The 23,998-nt window shown below is 49.0% G+C and overlaps 1 protein-coding gene across 1 annotated transcript in view; it reads left to right on the forward strand.

Annotated features, from left to right (window-relative positions):
* The window catches only part of LOC105564147 (tubby-related protein 4), a 27,672-nt gene extending 4,173 nt beyond the window's left edge, over positions 1–23,499 (forward strand). The window contains exons 2-15 of the mRNA XM_012016318.1: positions 4,848–5,015; positions 14,207–14,389; positions 14,736–14,843; positions 16,352–16,508; positions 16,614–16,879; positions 16,973–17,061; positions 17,174–17,308; positions 17,594–18,014; positions 18,265–18,442; positions 18,531–20,226; positions 20,312–20,425; positions 20,621–20,846; positions 20,951–21,136; positions 21,208–23,499. Of these exons, the coding sequence (XP_011871708.1) occupies positions 4,848–5,015; positions 14,207–14,389; positions 14,736–14,843; positions 16,352–16,508; positions 16,614–16,879; positions 16,973–17,061; positions 17,174–17,308; positions 17,594–18,014; positions 18,265–18,442; positions 18,531–20,226; positions 20,312–20,425; positions 20,621–20,846; positions 20,951–21,136; positions 21,208–21,324 (4,044 nt within the window). The 3' untranslated portion in view covers positions 21,325–23,499. The remainder of the gene's footprint in view (positions 1–4,847; positions 5,016–14,206; positions 14,390–14,735; positions 14,844–16,351; positions 16,509–16,613; positions 16,880–16,972; positions 17,062–17,173; positions 17,309–17,593; positions 18,015–18,264; positions 18,443–18,530; positions 20,227–20,311; positions 20,426–20,620; positions 20,847–20,950; positions 21,137–21,207) is intronic.
* Positions 23,500–23,998: the final 499 nt, after the last annotated feature.

Below are 23,998 nucleotides of genomic sequence, written 5' to 3' on the forward strand. Positions count from 1 at the left end.
GTCTTTATTGCGACAAATATGGCCACATGCCTCAGTGGTCGAATTGGTGAGACGCCCGCCTACAGAGCAATCATGTTCATGCACATCACTTGTAAAGGCCGAATCAGACTGGCAATTGCCGATTCGGATCGGATTGGGATTGGCGATTGACGATTCTCGTCTAGCGAATGAGAGTCGCTTAAATCGCTGGCTGCTCTCATTGGTTAGAAGACAATCGCCAATCGCCAATCCCGATCCGCGTCGGCAATTCCCAGTCTGATTCGGTCTTAGTAAAGTCTGATGCCTGAACGACGGTCGAAAGGCCATACGACGATACCGATGGTCGCGTAACGCCGCACGTATTACATGAAAGCAGACGACTCTCCGGTTACCGGATAAAATGCGCGAGCGTAACGTGGGATGATTAACTTTCTTCGCGCAACTCGGGTCCAGAAACCGCAATGGTCCCGCGGCAGTAATTAATCAGTATCCCGATGCGTTTTTCAAAATTCGCCACGGGTGAACGATAGAATTTCAGAGCGAGAGCTCGGGTTCGCTGATGCACGCGGATCACGTGCACGGCCGAGTCAACACGTCTGACAGAGCTCCGATAGTTTTCCGGGCCGCAGGGGAGTCCGCACGCGAATGCGTGAGTTAATAACGCCGCGGAGCACCGCGCGACCGCATCAAAACCACCGCAGCGGAGATTGGAATCCGTCAGGACGAGGCGACTGCATCTTGCAGGAGGGCGTTGGGGGGGGAGGGAGGAGTGTCACGAGGGCTTCACGGGAGGGTTGCTGTGTGCAGCCGCGATCTGACGCGCGGTGTCTCGAGCGGATCCTTTCACACTCGGGCCGACTAACGAGTGCCCGAGTTCCCCGCGACGGGTTTTGTCCCGCGCCGCCTACGTCGTCATCGAGAAGCGCGAACCGCTGATGCAGACGCGAGATACGCGCCCTTCACGAGGGTGTACTCGCAAAATTCCCCCGCGCCAAAGCGCAAGAGCGTTCGCCACTCCGCGAGGAAACGCTCTTACTCCCGCGCGAATAATCTTGAGGCTTTTTTTTTTTAACAAATTGTCGATCGCCGATACTGATATAAATGTCGTTCGTATAATTTTAACGCGCTTCTCCTTTGTTATTTTCGACCGTCTCTAGTGGGTTTCCCTCTGTTACGCGGATCGATCTCTGACGATCGGTTCGTTCCCAATTCAATATGCGTGTACACGCACAAACGGGGACTAATTTGACTGGCGAACTCGAACGTACAGGACGCAATCGATCAGAATTAATTGCGACGGCCGTATTTCTTGATCGACGAGCCCACCACACCTCACGTCGTCTAATTCACCGCCGGAGACCAATCTGCGACAGGCGATTTGACGGAAGCCGGCCCTCGCGGGGAAGAGGCGCGATGAAAACGGTGTAGAAGTGGGGCGGCTCAATTACTGGAAAAATAATTGACTTATGGCGGAGCGAATTCGATTGAGTCACTCGAGTCAGTCGTCCCCGGGGGGAATTCGACGAGGGTATACGCTGCCCCATTATTTTCCCGTTGTTAGCTACCTTCGAATCCACCCGATCGTCTCGTCGTCCTCGCGCGGTCCACGGCTAAAACGCCGGCGTCCCCCCCCCGGGTTTTGTACACAACGGCCGTCTCGTAGAAAATATCCGAGAGCTATTACACAGTATAAATTTTAGATGGCTCCGTGAAAGGCCGCCGGAGATAAATGACGGTCCATTAGAAAGGACCGGGGCCCGCGTTACGGACGGCCATTCTCAACTTGCGCCGCGATCAAGTGGGATTTCTTGTTACCCCCATTGTGCGGCGGGAAAAATTGTGCAGACCCGGTTGAACCGGGCTGCTCGCTGGAGAACGACAGGTCGAGCCCCGCCTCGGAGCCTTGTGACCCGCGCGAGAATTGGGATGGCGAGCTTTTTCACGCGGATCTCGCCCGCTCCCCCCTCCCCCTCCCCCCTCCCCCCCGGGTGTACACGACACCGAGATAATCCGCCGTCATACGTTCCCATTATACTCTCGCATTGTGAATCGCGTTTGAATCGATAACGTCATTATTGAGAGCCGTTACGCTGCTACTACTACGGGCCATTGTTCGCCGGTAAATTCTATCGAAGCGTTTCGAGAAAGCGAACGCTACGCTATTCTCCCTTTCTCTCTTTTTCCTCTAATACTCCGCAACGCGTGCTTGTTACTTGCAACACGAAAAAATCCCGGCTAGCCGAGTCGAAATTTCGGCCCTACGTTGAACCTTTAATTCCATTAAATATGTAGTAGGACTTAAGACAGTAAAAGAGGTCGAGCTGCAAGCACAAAATTGACTCCTACTTTAAAGCTGATAGTGTCGGAAACTTCTACTTTTGCCAATTTAGCATTAAAATAGGCCCTTTCAAGTATTAGGTTGTTGCACGCAAAAGGGCCGTTTTTGAAATAAAAAGTTCACCAATTACCTACAAATGCCGAGTAACTGTCGAATAGTGGACACTTAGCTGTTCCGCAATATCTCTAACAGTTTGACGTCCATTGGATTCCACCAAAACTCTTAGCTCGTCGTTGTCTATGGTTGTTTCAGGATGACCACGAGGTTCATTTGCAAGGCTTACATCTCCTGAACGAAATTTGTCAAACCAACGTCTAGTCGTTCGTTCACTAGTTGTGCTTCCTCCAAATGCCGTGTTAATGTTTCTGGTTGCTTCTCCTGCAGTAGATCCTTTTAGGTAGAAGCTAGAGTAAATGTTTAGAATTAAAGATTCAAGGGAGGAGTAAAAAATATAACGTCACCAAAGTAGGTGTACAAATCGGCTAAGTAGGTGTAAATTGTCCTTAAGAGTGTCAAAATAGTATCAAAATTTCGACTCGGGCAGCCCGTTCCGTCCGTTAAGGCGCGTCTTCGCCCAACATCGGTTTCCCCTTTCTATTTTCCGCGGATTGCTCTCAACGTGTTTGCCGAAGATTGGATTACCGCTGATTTCTCTACCTACGCACCCGCCGTGCCCTCTCCTCTTATTGTCATATCTCTGTGACTCGCAAAAAAAAAATGAAAGGGAAAAAAACCACCCTCGGTGGTGCTCATCGATCACAGCACGTGGAGCGTTTCTCACCGGCCGGCGCAACGGCGGAAATCCGACGTGATTTTGCGGGGAAACACTAATGTACGTGAGAGAAACGACGTCGGTATCGTGTCCGGACATTAGGCGCTATCAGCGGGGATCCGCCGGCGAGACATGAATTCTTTAAGATAATTGAAGAAGACTATTGTCTCGAGAGGTTTGATTGCGGCATTATCGTCCGGCTTTCATTGTCCCGATACAGCTGTCGGAGGAGTTCGCTGATGAACTGTCGAATTATTTCGCTCGACTCGCTCGTCGTGGACGCTCGTCAGACGGTTTTTGTTGCAGCGCGGCTTCGACAATCCACCCTTGTACCTAGGCTCGTCGTTATCCACTTTACAAAAGGCCACCCCGCAAAACATCTTCATTAGATCGTACTTTAATTACAACCGGCCCGGTGCGTACGCAGGCAACGGAACGCGAACTTGTCTATCGCGAGACGCGCGTGCACGAGCGGCTGCGCCGTAATTTAATTTAACATTTTAATGGGACTCTATGATGCGGTTTACGCAATGTTTGAAGGAAAACTTCATCGCGGGGACAAGAAAAGAGGGAGACGCCGTCCCGCCGCGGGTCGAAGGCTTTGATAGAATCGCGTCAAGTTTCGGGAACTACGCCACGGAGATCTATTTTTTTTTTTAGGACGTTGCCCTGTTATCCCTCTTTTCGACGCTTCGTGGAGAAAAGTAGATTCTCTTTCTTCCCTTGCGTCCCCCCGCCCCGAGCTCAAAAGTGCGTCGTTAATTAATTCGAACGCCTTCGCAGAATAGTACATTGCAGTAAATTGGAGGGGTAGGAATCAGTCGATCGATGGGACGAATGCCAAGGGGGACGCAAATTATCCGGATTGAATATTTCCTGTATTCGCGCGACTGTTTCCCACGCCAAGTTCTAATAGTCTGCCAGAATACAGCGTGTATTATAGAAATATACATATACGATCTTAATCTTAGTTCCGTGTCTCTCGTAACGATTTTCTACGCGGAGGAAGCTTATAGCGCGTCGAGTGGTAGGTTTGAACAGATACTTTCGTGGGTGTAGCGCGTGTATCTCGAGGCCTCTTCAAAGGATTTCGGATTGTCTTGAATCATTACGCCTGCATACGTATAACGGTGAGGGTGAAACCCTTTCAGCATTGAAACCCTTGTTACCTAATGCCGTCACGTTTAAGTGGAATCGTTACGTGTCGGCGAATAGTAATAGAGTTCCAGTAAGCATCTTCGATTTCAGCTGAACGATCGCGAACCTCCCTCGAAGGATGTAGCAGCCGGTCGTACGACAGTTAACCCGGCTGATTATTCATGGCGACCAGTCCCTTCACTTCTATACTTAGCCGAACGTAACACGTTCTAATTAAACCCCGTGATCAAACTCCGTGAGATGAATAACGACTCGGCGATAGAAAATAGTCTCGGGAGACGTCCCGATAGCGCGACGAGTTAGCCGCTGGATAATTTATTTGCAAATTCAAGCGGCGCTTTACTTCGCCGTCAACTCTGGCATTTTTACAAAAAGGTCGCGGCGTTCCACGCGGAACGGCGCTCTTTTCGGTTCGATTCGCGCCGTGCAAATTTCGGAACAACCGCGATACTTATCGCGCCCGGCGCCGCCTTCTGGGGAGGAATCGTTAGGGACAAAAAATCTCCACGCTAAATCTGAAGCGCCATAAATCACGCGCATGACGTTTCCACGCGCGCTATACCGCGAAACTGTGACTAACGTTCTCATTTTATTTACCAGGACGAAGGATGGCAGCTCGATCGTATAAATTACTATCAAGAAGGATGGTTAGCCACCGGCAACGCCCGCGGCTTGGTAGGAGTGACTTTCACCACGTCGCATTGTCGCACCAGAGTCGCGGAACTTCCACTCAGGGCGAATTACAACCTCCGGGGGCACCGTAGCGAAGCAAGTATCGCCTTTCCTTTAACTTCTTGTCATCCGAACCGCTCGAGCCGTTTGAACGAAACCGACATTTAATTTCTTCCTCCGGGTCTTCCACCTCCCCCTGTGTCAATACCGCTTACAGCGGCGCATTTCCACAGCTTCCCTCGCCACGAGGTCATCGCGGTATTTCCGCTGGAAATAGAAAATTAATGATTAATTACGCGGATAATTAATGTGAAAGACCCGGAAACACGCAAACATTTTCGTCCTTTGTATTTTGCACATTTTACGGTTTGCCTCTTTAAACAGCAATTTACAAACTGGACGAGCAACGTGCTTGACAATGCCAAATATTATCATAATTTCACGGTTCTCGAAATTGGATCCTCCAGCGCGAACGATATCCTATTCTGCGCTGCAACATTAAGGAAGGAAGCGCGCGAGGGTTATCGGTTACTAGCAGCCAGTGTGTATATGTTTTATCTACTCGATACACGAGCCGTGGTAACCGGTTGCAGAACGTGCGGGTTGAGTCGACAAAGAAATTGAATGATTGCGCAACGCAGATAGGAGCTCGACAACACATTCGATCGTTAAACAAATGCAAACAATTCGCATAAATAAAACGACAAACCCTCCCCCCTCTCTCTTTTATATATATATATAAATTCTTTGTTCTGTACATTTTTCTACATTCAAATTTTTTTTATTATACAAAAGGTCATTTTCACTCGTAATTATTTTTCTGTGTACTCTCTGAAAATGAATCAGGGAATTATCACTGAAAACAGTGAATAGTCACTGATTTACAGCTGCAGGTATATTACTGCGACTTTCAGTTGTATACTTACAATTGCAAATCAGCGACTGTTCATTGTTTTCAGTGATAATCCACTGATTGACTTTTAGAGAGTATAGCTTGTCTAAAGGCCTGCATCCACGATGCTACAACTTGGTACAAGTTCTAGTTCCGAGAAATGTCTAGCCAATCAACTTGTAGCTACTCCATAAAAGCTGCAAGCTGATTGGCTACACATTTCTCGGAATTAGAACTTGGACCAAGTTCTAGCATCGTGGACACAGGCCTTAACGCTTTAGAGAACTTGTCCCAGAGCGTTTAAAAATAAAGATTCTATTCTATTCTATATTCTCTCTCTCTCTCTCTCTCTCTCTCTCTTGCTCAATTTACAACAATGTTCAATGAACGAATCATCGTCGTTTACATCCCGCGAGTAATTTATCGCTGATTTATTGCTAATGCGTCGCTGATTCAAATTTCCCCGCAGACTGTCGTCGTTTGACGGTAATCATAAAGTTTGTTAATATTTCAGGCGACGCGATTTGATAGTTTCGCAACATATATCGCCGTATATATCGCCGCTGTGTGTAACATCGGCTCCACTGGGCCGAAACTTCGTGTAATCTCTGTATCGGTAGTAAACGGGGGCGCGCCGGCAAACCGGGAGTCCTTTGTGGCCCTTAATCGATATTAAGCCGCGGTGCGCTTTTAACAAACTGCCTGCAGGTGCCCGAAACGTACGGTCGCGCGATTTCGTACGAACGGCGTCTGCATACGCTCGGCCAACTCTCGGCGAGCTGCTGGCGTTCCGGCTTCTCCAATATTAATATCACCGGCTTAAAATCTCGGGGGTTGCACCCCCTCGTGGGCTTTGCATCCGCCCTCGTCTCTCGCGCGCGCGTTATTACCCCGCGTCTCGCTCTCGCTCCTCCTTGTAAGAGTTCGCCATTCCAACGCTCCCCCAGACTTTCCCCGCATTTCGCATTCGCTTAACAAGTAACCGGGACACAATGGAACGCGAGTGACGGTGCCTGTCCATCGTAAATCCATAAATAATACATGACGCCCGGAGTGCTTACGAAGATCATTACACAAAGATGACAGTCGCCTGTAGCGAGATGAATCGAGACTTCCGAGTCTCGGCGTGCTCGCGTCATTTCCTCCCTCCCTCCCCCCCCCCCGGAATAAAACGTGGCAACCCGAGTTGAAATTTTGGCCCTATGTTGAACCTTTAATTCTATTATATAGTAGGACCTAAGACAGTAAAAGAGGTCGAACTGTAAGCCCCAAATTTACTCCCACTAGACAACACAAGTGCGCGCTTCGCGCGCGCCATTTGCTCTTTTACATGGTTTGACAGCTACAAGCCAGTCAGCATCTCGGAAAAAGCGACAACAATACTTCGAGACTTTAGAACTGATAGTGTCAGAAAATTCTACTGTCGCCAATTTAGCATTAAAGTAGGTCCTTTTAAGTAGGAGCTAAGGTAAACGTTTTAAATTAAAGATTCAAGGGAGCTGAGTGAAAAAATATAATGTCATCAAAGTAGGTTATCGCTGGTCTGTGTAGGTTTATAGATCAGCTAGGTAGGTGTAAATTGTCCTTAAAAGTGTCAAAATAGTACCAAAATTTCGACTCGGGAAATCTTTCTTCGACAATCTTCTCCGCTGACACGCGCGCTCTTCGATAGACTACACGCGCTCACGCCGCTCGCCAGGGCGCACCTTTCTCTCGCCCGTATCCCTTATGAATGCGAGCCACTTCTGGGGTCGCTTCGTGGAACAGCGGGGGCGAAGAACGAGGACGGGATCGGATAAGCGTCGCGGGCGTACGCCACGTGACGAGACAAATGAGACGTTGACGCGTTCCCGCGAGGAATTTGCCCCTCGCACACGTAGTCCGCCCGCTGGGATATCCGGAGGTCCAGCGAAAAACATTCCTCCTCTAAAAAGCGCTTCGAACGACACTGCTGCTCGTCGCAAAATATCGACAATGCGAGCCAACCCGTTGCAATCATTTTATGCAGACGGCACACAATCCCCGTCAATTTTTACGTTAATTGTCCGTTAGTTATTATTCCGCGTCCGCGCGGCCTCGCGCGCGTTGGCGCATATTAAAAATTGCAAGGTACTCGAAGTTAATGCGCGACGGTAATTTATCCGATAGCGTTAATTAAATTGAGATCAGCACCGCGGCGCCTGCCCCGTACGCGACAGCGGCACGCGCGTGCACACGTGTGTACGTGTGTACGTTATCGGCTCACGTGTTCGCCAATTAACTTCCCCGGACCCCACGGACCTTTCGTCCCGTTTAGCGGGCCCCAGTCAATAAGCCGGGGCGTAGAGGCTGGCACGCAGGGTGTAAGGCGCACGAGGAAATGATCTTGACAACGGGAATCAGGTCAGACCGGCGGTACAAAGTTAGAACGTGACTAGCGCATTTCGTTACGTTGCGCCAATTGACGCTGTACACGCGTTTAAATTATGCATTCGCGCTAGATAAGTCGATCGCGATGCCCGCGCAGCAGAAACTGGAATGCAGACGCTTACGTGGGAGTCGAGGCCCCTGTTCACCGCTGTCGGGAGCTAACGAAGCCCCCGATCACAACCGGTGACGATCCGATGAGATTCCGGGCAGCGGAACCTTCGACGGGCTCTCAGGCGATCGTACCTGATTGCCGATCGGGCGACTCGTTCAAGGGGGAAAATCTCGTTTCGTATCTATCGCGCGTGCATGACTCGGCGGAGGAAAACTTGAATGGAAGCTCGGAATTTTGCGTCCACCTCGGTCCACATTTCAGAGCTTAAGGGTAGCCGCCGTGGTATCGATCTGGCACGCAGTGCTGTTTTAAGACCGCGGTTCTCAACCCTGTTTCCGCGGCGGCTGCTCCTCCACCACCGCCGACGTCCCCTCGCATGCAACGTCGACGTTTCTTTTTCCTTCACCTTTCACATGTTGACGCGTTAACGTTGTTTAAAAATAGGAAACGGCACGCCTCGAATATACCCGCGAGTCACTCCAGCTGCTATTTATAAGACGGGCAGCGAGCACCTTTACGGTGATAATATCGTCCCTGGCGTTATAAATGATATCCCAAATGGCGAGAGGAAGCAATCAACTTAGCGTAATTCAGGACACAATATTTCTCTAGATTGCAGCGAGCGACTCTCGCGATAAGGGTGTATTTTCAGTTATTTCTGTTCTAGGCCGTGCCAGCCGCGTTCGGACCTCGAATCGATAGCGCGATTATATCTGTGTTCCTTGCACAGTAGCTGTCACTTGTAACGAACGGACACAATTTCCGCGTTTTCCCGACGCGCAATTACGGGATTCGTTCATTTCCAAATCTCTCCTTTCCTCCCCCGCGCCGCTGGGTCCCGCGCGGGCCGCCGATTCAATTATCATCCGCGACGCCTCCGTTGAAATAAGGACGGGACTTTACGTACGTAAGGAAAATTTTATACGCGGCTTCCTTGTGAAAAATTCAGGCTCGAGCCCGATACGCCCCGCCCGGCGACTTATGCATGGCGCAATTCTAACAAGACTCTCTTAGCATAAGTTGGGTTTTATTGTTATTACCCGGCTAACAATAAGAGATCCGTCTCGCGTAAGGTTTCGTTACTCGCGAGTGGAGTAAAGATGAAACTTTCATGTCGGCGGAGGCATTTTTTCCCCGCGTTGACATCATTAGCCCTCGCGTAGTCCCTTTCATGTATAAGTAACGCCGGTGAGATCCAAGTGAAAACACAACGGCCTGGTCAGAGCTGCAAGCCCGCTAAATCCTTTGGGAATTAAAGCGTACGAAGTACGCGTGTCCAACGGACAGAGCCGTTAAAACGAGCGTATCGCGCATGGAAGATAGCCGCGGAATATTAAACGGACGATATTATATTATACGTTATAAATTATTCATCCCGCGGACTCAATACACTTTGATCGCTTCCTGCTAAACCGGCAGAATTTGGCGGCGGGAAGGCACGTGAGGTCGGATCAATGGAGCGATATGCGGATCAATGTAACAAATTAAAATAACGTATCTGCGCCTCGAGGGCGCGCGGGATCAATACCTTTGTTGGCAGATTCCATTACAGAAGCTTTATGAAAGATTCACGCGTCACTTTGAGAGGGGAAAAAGTAGTACGTTTGAAGACGATGTGAAATATTGAAGGGAAAGGACGCGCTAAACTCCGGGACGAGTCTCTCGTTCGTTTGCAACGTTTCACACCTGCGCGCGCGTTAAACTTGCTAAATGTAAACCAGCGTATTATCGCCCGTATCATTTTCGCTTCAACCTAGATTACGCGCGCGAGTTTGGAGGAAAATTCTGTTTCCGCGCTTGCTACACTCTTAAGCGCTTGCTACACTGTCCCCCTCCGATTTGGACGAGAGCTTTGAATATGTTGTTTTCCAGCTAAAAATAAGAGACGCGTATTTTTTTATACGCGCCCATACGCATTTTTAGGGGATGAAACACCCCTGTGAAAAAATTGATTTTTGTTAGAAATTTGTACCTCGAATTTGGCGGTGCTACGCGGTACAAGCGTAAGAGTGTATCATCCGGCGGAGGGGCGAGGGGAGCGTCTCGGTACATACAGGGTGTCCCAGGAGGAAAGGTCAATATTCTGGGAGGTGATAGTATCGGTGATTTTATGCAAAATTGTTCATATGAATATACGTCCCATTCCCCACTGTATCCGAGATAGAGCTACTTAAATGTCTCGCGTACTTACTTTCTTTTCCGTACATTTCACCCTTCATCCAATCTCACAAACGTCTGCGGGAATGTACTCTTATACGTCTGTTGATTGTTGCGCTGATAACATTGTAGAAATGTTCAAAATGCCTCGCATATTCACAAACGTCATATGCAGATATGCTGTATGTTTACGGTTTCCGCGACGGTGGTGCTACTGCTGCTGTTGAAGAATACCGTCGGCGCTTTCCTGCACGCAGAATCGCAAAGTGTTTTCCAAGGTTTTCAATACATTGCGTGAAAGTGGAACGCTCCCCAGTGTTCATGTCTTATCTGAAGGAGGACGTCAACAAAATGTGCTCTATCTCGGAAACAGCGGGGAATGGGACGTATATTCGTGCGAACGTTTTTGCTTAAAATGACCGATACTATCACCTGCCAGAATATTGACCCTTCCTCCTGGGACACCCTGTATATATAAGTAACGCGGCGCGGGAAAGCGAGCATCGAGAAGTGTAAATTTCGGTATGGCTCGTCATAAATCACGAGGTGAGAAATTGAGCCAAAAGGAGCGCGAGGGATCTCTCGCGGGGATATACGTGGCGCCGGGGGGTTACCTTGACACTGAAAAAGAACGAGTGCGGAAAGGAGCATCATTGATTTACCAAACGAGCTCGCCGTACGAGGCGCACTCCCGGCACTTGCTGCAGCCTTTACCGCAATGCATTAGCAGTCAAAGGATTACGTGACGATCGCCCCTGCCCTTTCGCAAAGTCGCCTGGCGCGGAAAGCCGCAGTGTATATTTCGAAGGAGAATTCAACATCTTCTATTAATATACATCTCTGCAGTATAAATTGGAGCGGGATTATATTGCGCGCGTAATACGCCGTGTCGGAGTAAGGAAGATGATCGCGATTTCGCGTCGTTAACGCGGGGCATTACGTTGGAACGAAGATAAGACGGCAGCGAGAAAGAAAGACGTCGCGATAAAACGCGATAAAGCATTTCCTCCGTAATCATTTTAATTACGTTCTCCCGCTGCCTCGCTCGTCCTTAGAATTCTGTCGAAATAAAGAAGTAAAATACACGAAATGTATATAGGTATACACATTGTGCGGCGGTGCTACAGGTCGTGGAACTCCCGGCGAACTGTAATGAAAAAAAAAGAAGGAGCGCGACGACCTCCCATTCGGCGTGCTCTGCAAGTGCGAAAATACAATTACGTTGGATTATCAGACGCGCCGGTTGCGTCCTCGCCCTTCAATAAGCGCTGCGCGACGCGCAGACAAAGGGGACGTCAGGAGGTCAGCGGGGAGAGTGCTATTCACGTTCGACGGTTTAAGCGAAAAATGGTACGGTGTGTTGGAAAATATGACTTCCCGCCCCGGTGTGTAACGTAACGAAAGTGCGGGGGCCGCCGCGCATAAAAGCTGACAATTCCGCCGTTCGCTCCATCGCGGAATATAATTATGAGGGAGGGCGCTCAAAATAGATGCACTGCGTCAATTTGCGTGCACACGACTGCGTGGTAAATCCTTTCCAACTTCGCCTGGTACCTTCCCGTCTCGCCGGCGCCGAAATTTGCGATAAAATCCAGGAGTGCGATAAACACCCCTCGCAAGGGTGCCTCGCGCGAAAGAGAGACTTGCACGAGCGCGAGGATCCGCGATTCTAACGGTACCTCCGGACGCACACGACGACGCATTTACGCCGTGTGCGAGTCTGGTGTCACGGGAAAATCCGAAGCGCCCTTACGGGGTTCTTATCGATCAGCGCGCGAGCGCGCTATCTCCGCTATTCCCCGACTTTCTCGCACGATCATGTCCCCGCAATTTACAGCGTATCCTCGGACAGATTTTATTGCGTCTATAGGACGTTGCGAGGAAAATTCCGTTTATTCCTATCAAGCGAGAACCAGCTTATCGTAACGCAATTTCGTCCGGCGAAATTCCACGTAATGGAGTGCCGCTTAAAATCACAGGAAAGGAAACGGGGAGCTTCCTCCTGGGCGTTTGCCCATTAAAATTCCTTCCACGGGACTAATGCGTCGCTTCGAACTGATATAAACGAAATCCCCTCCCGATGTTTCTTTTTTTTTATAATAACGGATTTAACGTCACGGTGTTATATAAGTCTGGATACCCCGTTGACTTCTGAGAAGAATGGCTTCTGGTGTTATTACGGCCGATACGAGCCCAGCTGTGCTTCGTGCATTTCGAAGAGTACAATTCCGAGAAAAGAGAAAAGTTGGCGGCTGCGATCTGCAGATTAATCAATCATAGAGCGATTCAGTTGTACAACGACACGCGGTGAAATTTTTACGTTCTCGGAGCAGTTGTTCTGTAAAAGCATTGATAACTTTTTGAATCTTTTCTTCGCTCGCACACGACCGCGCGCGCGCGCGTGTGTGTGTGTATGCGGGGTTGATCCACACGTGTACAACTTGTCGCCACGCACGTCACGTACGGTATTCTCCTTCTCATTTTTCGCAGCTCGCCCTCGGTGACTCCGTCCGCGCTTTCCACCCCTCAGACAATACCGGACGGTCGATCAAAGCTTTACGAACAGAGAAATTAATCTGTCGTGCATTTCAGAAGTCCGGGGAAAAATAATGACGGCCTAAGAGAGGCGGTGAAGAAAAAAAAAGGGTTCGTTGCAATTCGTCCCGTGATTTCTGCGAAATTTTCATCGAAGAACAAACTTTACGGCGAAACTTACGAAGCAGATACACAATTGCGAAATGTGCGACACGCGATAAGCCGTGCACCTCGTAAAATATTTACGATCAGTTTTCGCGCAAGTTGTAAAAACGTTGCAAATTGGCCGTCCGTTTGTTATACGATTGCGATTAGCCGTAAATCGCGCGGGACAATTATTCGCGAAGATATAAAAATAGCTGGCAGCAGGCAGGAGCGAGTGTCGTTATCTAACATTTTCAATCCATAAATTAATTTTTCCGATAAACTTCTATTTGCCGTATCAGCACGATAAAAATATAGACGCCGTCGCTCGTAAACGCAGTGGAAAGCAATCGATCGGGGATGGAGCAATGACACCGCGTGGATGTCTCGCACGTATCCGCGGCTTCACCCCATGCGAGACTTACTCCGGCCACGTGAGATAAACCTTAAAAGCGAGGGTCGTAATTACCGCCCTTGCCGGAGTGGTTTAATCTCTCCAAATGCTTACGATTACCTTTCTTGCAGGACTGGCCTAATCTCTTCTAACCCTCGGGGATACCTATCGAAGAAGTCACGCACTTTAAGCGAAGTTATCAGAATATACCTTCTAGGTTGGAATCTAATGAACGGTGGCGCGAATCGTAAAATTCTACTTGAAATACTGATTCTTAATTATGTTAATTATCTTGCCGGCATGAGAGAAATAGAGAGAGAGAGGGGGGGGGGGGGGAGTTTGAGTAAGGATGAAGAATTTTCGTCGAGAAAAGTGGTACTAATGAAGGCTTAGGTTTGCTCTTGATTAGAGCCGATGAAATTAATTACGGACTCAAGATGAAATACCGGAGATCAATTTACGGCGGTGTATTAAAGCCGGCAGCGCGAAATGCGGGCGTTTTGAAATAGATGGACGGAAAATTGAAGACTTCTGCAAACAACGCGTCGACAGTGATCTGTTGAAATTTGATTGTAGTCTGCGGTTTTATTCGCAGGTGAACAATTTTGGGAGCTGACTCGTAAGGTACGTTTATTTGATTGCAGGTGATACTTGTCAAATGGAACGAACCCTACCAAAAGTTGGCCTCGTGCGACAGTTCGGGTGTAATCTTCGTCTGGATCAAATACGACGGGCGATGGAGTATAGAATTAATCAACGACCGAAACACACCTGTTACGCATTTCTCCTGGTCCCACGACGGCCGCATGGCTCTTATATGTTACAGGGTGAGTCGCAGTATTATTTCAGGTTGTTACTGTGATTTCCCCTCAGACACGAGCTCCAATCACCGTTTCAACATAACGAGGCAACGAGGGGGAAAAAAAACTCTTTTCTCGTTTTCATTTTTTTTTTAAATTGAAACGAAAATATTAAAAAATTGCGTGACTGCGAAACGTTTGTTTATTTTATCGGCGTACCATCATTCGGTACGAAAGGGCGTTCCATTCAATGTGTCGAGGTGTGCTTCAAACTTTAGGACTTTATGTATTTATTTACGACCCTCGTCATAAATGCGGCCTCGCACGTTTTCTGCGGAGGACCGTTTCCAGAGAATACGATGTTTTATTGCAGGACGGCTTTGTGCTGGTCGGCAGCGTCGCCGGTCAGAGGTACTGGTCGTCGATGCTCAACGACAAGGCGACGATAACTTGCGGCATTTGGACCCCGGACGACCAGCAGGTTTGAAAGAAGAGTTTTCATCAAACACTTTTCGTTTCTTTCATTTTCCCAAAATTCGCCGTAATCGGCACGGGAGAGGCAAATCGATAAACTCGCGACACTCGCTTTAACTGATTAGATGTAGAAGAAGAGATACAGTGATTGGCAGGGGGTTTATACATACTTCACATCTAACAATAAGTGTGTTACTTTTATACACATATCCCTAGTAGCACAGTGCGTTGGCTAAACATTGGCTAAACGTTGGTCCAATGTTGGTTATATTAGAAATGCATCGGCCGACGTAAAGCCAATATTGGCCATGGAATAAATGTAAATATTGTACGATAATAATTATATAATATTAGATTTATATTGGAAGTGCATTGGCCAATATTTAACAAGATGATAAGAATATTGGTCTAATATCGATACAATATTAAACCAATATTGCTAAATAGACATATTGGCTGAGTAAGAGAAGGCGTCCATCTTGAAACCAATTGATTGAGCCAATATTGGGAATACTAGATTTACATATATTGTATTTCCCAATATATTGCGCTACTAGAGATGTGTGTCATTTGGCGAAGCACTTTTTACACGCTTCTTTTCGCTTAAAATCGCGACATGTAACTTGATACGCGTCATTTTGCAAATTTCTTGCCGTTTAAAAAGTATTCTTTTTATAATTTGCAGTGCAATGATTAATATATCGTCACATTTAACGCAAAGTAGACTAATTACTATTTACATTGTCGAATGCGCAACTGTCGGTAATATGGGAGAAAATTATTTATCGAAGAGCAATCGGCAAAGTTGCAGTGTTGATTAATTCATTAAGTCAAAATCGGAGGCTGCCGATATATTGGTGTATGCGTGTGTCTGTGTGTGTGTGTGTACATTTGTCTAATAAATCGTTTAGCGGCGCAATTAAATATTGAGTTCCGGTCAAATTGTTTCTTTACTTAACATGTTTCTAATGAGTGCTAGTCACTGTGACGAGTACATGATATAAGTGCAAATCACCGTGACTTTTGTTATTTCAATTTCTTGCTTTACTGTAAGCAGGAGATATTAAATTTTCCTAATATAACTATTCTGGTAGCGTAAAATCTTGTCTAATCTTTGCAAAACAAACGACCTCGACAAGTGTCAATAGACAGCTTAAGATAGAAATCTATTCTAAACCGAATCACTGCGTCTCCTCAAAAACTCTCGAGGAATGAGCGTAAAGTTTGTTCAATACGAATCTGACTGTCACTGAACATCACCGTTCGGAAACTGGCCCTGACAAATAATAACGCGAGTCAAGTTTGAGTCGTAATCGCGTGAAATGCGATACGCCAATGTACCACCTGCCTAATAGAAGCGTTCTCGGCATTGTGGCGCAGTGTTACGCTCAATCATCGTTGACGGCAACTAAGTACGAGTTAAAAGCTGCCCTTTTGTCACCGACGAAAATCGGTCTTCGATAGGAAAGATATAAAATGGCATTATTCACCTTCGACATTGTTCTGCGACAATAGGTCTATTTCGGGACGACCGCGGGCCAGTTAATCGTGATGGATGTTCACGGAGCTATGGTGTCGGAGGTGCAATTAGCGGCCGGGGTTACGTCGATGGCCTGGAGCGCCGAGAAGTTCACGATGGAGGAGGATGAGACGTGCGATCGGTCTCAGAAAGGTATTAATCGCAGCTTCTCGGGGCCGGTCCGAAGGGGTTGACTCGGGCTCGGGGAGGAGCCACGCGATGCACGTTAATGCATTTATCATGTATGTGCAAGCGCAGATGACCGGAACTACGTGCTGGCCGTCTGCCTCGCCGACGGCAACATCGTTATGCTACGGTCGTTCGATGACGTGTCGCCGATTACGATACGCAGCAATCTGAAGCCGCCCTTGCACGCCGAGTGGAGCAACTCGAGGAAACTGTTGGCCATCGCCGGCACGAAGGAGTCGTTCGACCAGGCCAGTTCGCAGGAGTACACGAATCTCCTCAAGTTTTACTCAGTCAACGGCACTCTCGTATACACGACGGAGGTCCCGTACACGCAGGTACGTCCGCGCGGAAGAACGCGCTCGTCTCTCTTCACCTTTGGCTGGCACTTTGTACGATTAAAACACTTTCTTCATGGTTCTCGCGACCAGTGCCCCGTATCGGCGTTGACGTGGGGCCACAACGACAGGCGGCTCTTCGTGGCGACCGGAGCGCGGGTCCACGCCGCATGGGTCTCCAGGTGATTTCTCGCTTCGACGTGATCGCGCTCGTACGCGGATAACGCGGCCGGCAATCCGCGCGTCTGCAATCCTTGCCGGGACGCAATCAAGTAGTTGAATTGTTCTTTGCAGGAGGGTCGGCTCGCTCCAATTGTTGTCGAGGCTGGCGGTGAGGGCGGCTCTCACGAGGGAATCGAGTGTTCAACATCTTCCATTACCGCCGCGATTGAGGGCCTCGGTGGCCGCCCTTTTCGCTAATACGATACGGTAAACGGAGAATGCTCTGCAAATTCTTCAAGCCCGCGATCTGCAGTGTGCTCTTTGCGTCTAGAGACATTCTATTTTGCAGCCAATGAATACGTCTACAAAGTTGTGCAGGTTGATAAATCGTACACTACACACGGTCGCACGTTGTCGCCAAACTTTTTCAGCGTTTCGATTTACTTACGTAAGAATGTTTCTAGACGCTAAGAGCACATTGTAGATCAGGCTTCAGCCTAAACGGGACGTTATTTAGATCCGGATGCGTTTCCGTATGTATTTCTTTTTCAGATGCTCTGTACCGGAGCCGAGAGAGCTGCGACGCTTCGTGTCAAGGCCGCCGCCGGGAGGCAGCCGGTTGCACTGCACCATGCTCCGACACGCCGTGGAGCCTGTGCCTTGCTACACGCTGTATCTAGAGTACCTAGGTGGTCTCGTGCCACTGCTGAAGGGCAGACGGACCAGCAAGATCCGGCCGGAATTCGTGATATTCGATCCGCAGAGTCAAGAGACTCTGCAGGTGTTCGACGATTTGTCGCAGTGCCCGTCGTACAGCGACGGCTCGGACACCGAGAAGGATACCGCGGATCTGTGCGGATCACCCCGCTACAGGAAGAAGAACAGGAAGAGACGGGAGGAGAGGACGGGCGACGAAACGACGGAGCGGGAGGAGAAGCCGAACGATCTCTCGTACGTGGATACGTTGCCAGAGGTAATACAATCTCCCTCACTCTCCCTTTCCCTCGTATTTATAGAGGTACCTCGTATGAAATATTTTATTCTCGTATGTGCAATCGCAGCATCGTATCTGTCGACGTAATGAATCGCACGCCGCGCGCAGTCACTTTGACGACTCTTTTGTATCAAAGGGAGCGTACGCTAGCTCGCGTGACGAACGGGCGCAGCCGTGTGTGTGCGCGCGTTGTCGTGGATATTTCTAACGGGGGCGTATCTGCTCGTAGCACGCGAGGCTGGTCGAGGTAACGTCGAACATCTGGGGCACGAAATTCAAGTTTCACGGCTTGGCAGATTCGGTTCCCGCCAACCTAGGTCAGGTAACATATCGAACGTCGTTGCTGCACCTGCAACCCAGGCAAATGACGCTGGTAATGACGGAGCTCCGGGACGACTTGCCCTCCGGTAATTTGCGATAATTGATTCGCTCGCGTGACTCTAATGTCCCCATTCGTTTGCGGAAGCCTAATAACGGGCGATTATGTTGACGTAGGTCCAGATCCGACGTTCAACCCCAATCTGTTCTCCGAGGACGAGGAGGAGTCGTACCAGGAGGCAAGCTCGCGGGCCACGCCGGAGGCGCAACCGCCGCCGATCGCGCCGATGACCCCCCGTAACGCTCGGCTGAACCACCCGAATCGACCCAAGTCTCAGATTTCGAATCAGTTCCTGGCGTCGGAGGCCCTGCCGACGTCGCTGGGGAAGATCGAGAGCTACGAAAGCGAGTACGTCCCGTATGTGGATCTGCAGGACATGGGCAATCTGTACGAGAACATCAGAAACGCCCCTACGAACACCTACCGGACGCCGCCGAGGCACAATCCGCCGAGGTGCTGCGACGTGCCGGCCTTGCAGTCGCCGAAAAACGCGGTTGCGCCCACGCAAACGCTAATAGCGACCTCGAACGCGGGCGCCGACTACGCCGGCAGCATTCAGAGGATGAAGAACGCCCTCGCGGATCAGCAGGCGGGCATGGCGACGAAGAAGGAACTGGAGAACAATAAGCTCAATCAAATCTCCCAGGACGACAAACCGTGCCTGACGTCGGCCTGCGCGACGAACATCATTTCCGTGTCCATGCAAAACGGTCAGGCCTTGAACGCGGAGGCGTCGAGCAGTCGATACATCTCTCAGGGCCCGGTTTTGAACGGTCTGGAGAATATCGATTGCGCCTCGGCGCAGACCGTGTATCTGAATGGTCTAAATAATATGGGGTGCGCGAGCAACGTTCTGACCACGCCGCACCCCGTCAGCGGCGTCCAGACCACGATGTCGCCGAGCGCTCATAGTTTTGTACATAGTAAGAATAATCAAAATAACGGCTCGAGTACGGCAGTCGTCAATACGACGTCTTCGAATAGCGCTCAAGTCGGGCAAGCCTCGAGTCTAGCTCTTAATAAGAACGGCATACACGGAGTTGTTTCGCCGGCGTGTTCCTATCAGTTCCCGGAGAATATCGATCAGTGCTTCGGGTCGTCGTGTTCGCAGTGTTTCTCAAAGCACAAAGACCCCAAGTGCCACGTGTGCTACGGAAAGACGAATCCCGGCTACGTCAACGCCGGGACGCTCGTTAAACTAGACGAGGACTTGATGCGATTCAGCGACGACGAGGCACGCGGCGGTATAGAGGCGTTGGAGCAGTCACGTGGCGTTCATAGAACTCCGACTGTCATCAGCATCGGCCCGATGTGCTCCAACGACTCGATAGTGCGTAGCTGCAGCGTCGGATACCTGGACCTGGTGGACGCCCAATTAGTCCCGTGCGACGTAGCCCTGCGAATGCTGCGCAGAGACGCGCCGAACAAGAGGCTGGTGCTGGTGTCGCGGAAAACGAAACGGCGGAAAAGGGCCAAGCCTCAGCACGACGTGAGCCAGCCGAGCTCGAAGCCGCCCAGGCTCCGCAACTGCGGCAAGTCCAAGAGTCTCGATTCCAGCGACATATTTCCGAGTAACGAGCAGATATCCTCCCCGCCGCAACTGCCGGAACACGTGGAGGAGGCAACGGGGCCGATCAATTCCGAGGTTACCGAGAATGGCGTGGCGGAGCGCAACGAATCGGCAGATTCGCCGAAGGATAAGACGCGCGAGATTGCCGACAAACGCGAGGAAGGTAACGAAAGTAACGTCGCTCGTGAGGCTCAGACTAGGGAGAAACCGGGCCGATTGGAGGCCGCCGCGTCACCCGTCAAGTAAGTAGTTTATTCGAACACGGATCGTTATATCAATAAGATGAAACTGCGAGTAGTCCCAAGTAACAGGCTCATTATATTTCAGAGGATCGAGCCCGAGTGGGTCCTTCGCTTCCTCGCTCGACGGTCTCGCCGCGAGACTTCGCGATTTCGACGATAATCATTCTTTGCCACCTCCTTCTCCTCGACCATCCTCAAGGTAGTGTATTATATTTAGGGCCGGTTGTTCCAATCTCTTGGTAAGTTAACTGATAGTTAAATCATTTATAGGTCTTTGTTTTTCCTTCAAATTAGGCAACGATGTGGGAACTTAAGTATTAATTAACTTACCGAGAGATTGGGAAAACCTTGGTACTGACTGTGCGCGCAGATAATAATTCACTTATCTCCACAGATTACCGAGAAGCTCACCTAGTAGCCCAGCACCATCTAAGAAAGGCAAGAGACCGGCGTCGGCCTCTCCGATCCGAAGGAGACTCTTGTCAAGTCCGTTGCTGAACAGAAGAATGAGAAAGAGTCGCGGCGAGAGCTCGGATGAGGAAGGACTCCTTCAGGACGATTCGTCGACGGCGAGTTATCGGGACCTAGAAACGTTCCAGAAAGCCCAGCTACGTCAGAAGGTCTGTATTACAAATGTTGTCAGCTCCCAGGAAAGTGTATACTCGATAAATGCCGCACTTAGAAAGCGCGTGGAACCGATATCGATCTTGGACGTTGTTTGCAGCTCAAGCAGAGAGGAATGGGAATTTCTGGCTCCAAGCCGGAAGCGATAAGGCGCGATGCACAATTGGTGATGCACAACAAGGCGCCCATGTGGAACGAGTCCAGTCAAGTGTACCAACTCGATTTCGGCGGTAGGGTGACTCAAGAAAGCGCCAAGAATTTTCAGATCGAGTTCAGGGGCAGACAGGTAAGATCGAACGCGTCTTCTCTCTACGCTTCACCGTAAGTTATATCGTATAAAGCACCGTCAAATTTTAGGTGATGCAATTCGGAAGAATAGACGGCAACGCGTACACGTTGGATTTCCAATATCCGTTCAGCGCTTTGCAGGCGTTCGCCGTTGCCCTGGCGAATGTCACGCAACGGCTTAAGTAACTGTCGCTCTCCAACACGTCTAAATTATACAGTGAACAATTATAAGAAGCTGCGAGATGAAGCCTGCACTCGAAGACGTTTAACAGTCGAGGAGTCGCGGAAGAGTTGGAGCCTCAATGAACAGGAACGAAAGTTCGCGGGAAGTTTCGGTCGCCGGGATCGTGCGAGACTTGGTTCGCCAGTTCGCGAATTGTCCAGTGAGAATGTATCGGTGAATGTCTTTCGACGGCGCTGAATTTTTCAACCGCGCGTCGATCCTAAGCCACGGCCGGAAGGGATCGCGCAGCCGGAAATCGCTGGTGCTTGCCGAAGCGGGCAAATCGATGTGCAATGGGATTTACGCTAATTCGCGAATGCGGTTGCGAGCGGTTTGAATTTGAGCGGAACACAAAGATTTTGCGGCAGCTATGTAACGTTTCGTTGAACGCTTCTTCGTCGTACCGTCCAAAATATTTCGTTTCTCCCAACTTCGAGCGCTCATTTTGTATAGTTTATGCGACACGTTGGAGTCTAGTGACGCTGTTAAAGGTTCACCTCGTTCATTTTTGCGGTCCGCCGGGTGTGTATTCGAATTTTATATACATATACTATATGCTGACAGACTCGCGCGTGCGGGCGACAGTTTCATGTTGTTCAATTAAATGTTTCTTAACGCGTATGGTGGAAATAACGATAATAATAGTAACGATAATGATAACGATAATAATATTAATAATAATAATAATAACGATAATAAGAGTAACGATAGTAACGTAACATTTGACGTCCGGCCTGTAACGTGGTCTTCGCCATTAATGATAACAGGACAGACTAATCCTAAGGAGAGGGATTGAAAGGTCACGGCGAGCGAAAGTATGCACGTGTATATGCGAGTGTATGCAGCGAGATAAACGTCGTTCTAAGGGTCTATCCAGACAAACTTGCATAGCGCGTAAACGTATGCGCATGGAATCGCGTTGGACCATAACTGCACGCATAAGGTCAATCCGTTTCTTTATGGATGCGCTTGAGCACCTGTGCAAGTTTGTCTGGACCTTGATACTTTAATCCTTAATCCTTAGTCGCATGATCACCGTGGTGCTCACTTCGTCGGTCCCGATATCGCGAACGCGATCGATATCAGGCCTATTAGGTACAAAGAGTGCTGCTACCCCGGTCGAGCGACGAGAGGGGCGTCCGAAACAGAAAGGACGTAACGTCGCGTAGGCATGTAACGCCACAGCGTGCAGATCGTCGAGGCAGTAACGCGAGATACCGCCGTGCGAATTTCAGGATCGCGCAATCCGCGACGGACGGACTCGAGGCTCTCTCGTATCGTTTTTTCAAAATGCAAATTCGAGACTCCTTTCAAACGCCTATGCATTAACGATACCGAAATGTCCGAGTACCAAGTGCAAGTATCCACGTGCTCGAGCCACAAACTTCTATAACTACTAGACTCTTGCCTCGCTTTTCAGCTCGAAGGTAGCGGTCTGCTAGTATGTAGAAGTCCGTGGTTCGAGCACGTGCTACCCGCGGAAGTGAGCGTCTGCTTATCGTCCAAGTGTACGGTGACGGGCAAAATGGTCGTAGCACTTTTTAAACGAATTTAAGAACGCGCGTGTAGATTCAGGGATTCGATCGTGAATCTTTTCCTCTAGCGTGAACTCGTGCAAAGTGAAAACTTTCATTGACGAATATTGAATTCTTCAATGAAACTTTTCACTTGTCACGAGTTCACGCTAGATGAAAAGATTCGTGATCGAGCCCCTGGGTTACGTTCCAAGACATTTTCTCTGAGGAAAATTTTACTCGAGAAATAGACCGGAAACGCTCCAAATGGTTTGGAATGGCCATCGAGTAAAACGTTCCTCGACAAGAAGATTTTGCCACGTAAACCTCAATCTAAGTGCACTTATTTAAAAGAAAAACGTGTCGCCATTATGTCCATCACTGTACCGACAATTCGCGAATATTCTGACACCTGGACCAGTTACAGTCCGTTTCTGAGAACTTCGGACATCCTGGTATCTCAGCACTGAATATCATCCTACTTTACACCGCGTCTTCACGCTGCATTTGTATACTGAGAAAAAGTTTCATTCGGATAAACCAATCAAGCAGCGTTTCCGATAGTTAATATTTCCGATTAAATTGCGGATACGTTCGATAAAATGCAGTTACCGATGAAATTTTATTGAAAAACCGATCACATTTCATCGGATATACAATTTAGTCGGGCATATCCGTTTGTTATTACGTAATTGGATCATCCAATTATATTTAATCGGGCATTTTTCTCAGTGTACCTTCGTGCTCGCGACGCCACACTCTCACGAGTGATGTCAACGACGGGTCTCGTAGAATCATTCGCGCCCCGGGAACTCGTCAGCTAATCGTCGAAGTGCCCCAAGGAGCGCCAATGCACGTATAATGCGCTCTAAATGTGCATTAAAATTCGCATTAAATGCGAATTGTACATGCACATTTAAAGCGCATATTTGTCCCGCATTAAATGTACATTTAATGTACATTAATTAATGCGCATTAAATGCGCATTAAATGTATATTTAATGCGTATTTATCGTGGCAGTGCATTTAAAAAACTACACCTACGTTCATCGAGGAGCCCAATTGAATAACCAGTTCTGTACTATATTAGAATGCTTACTGCAATGCTTAGAGGGCAAGAAAA

This window comes from Vollenhovia emeryi, unplaced genomic scaffold (genome assembly GCF_000949405.1).
Source record: "Vollenhovia emeryi isolate VEMERY1.0 unplaced genomic scaffold, V.emery_V1.0 DF939168.1, whole genome shotgun sequence".
NCBI classification, from domain to species: Eukaryota; Metazoa; Arthropoda; class Insecta; order Hymenoptera; family Formicidae; genus Vollenhovia; species Vollenhovia emeryi.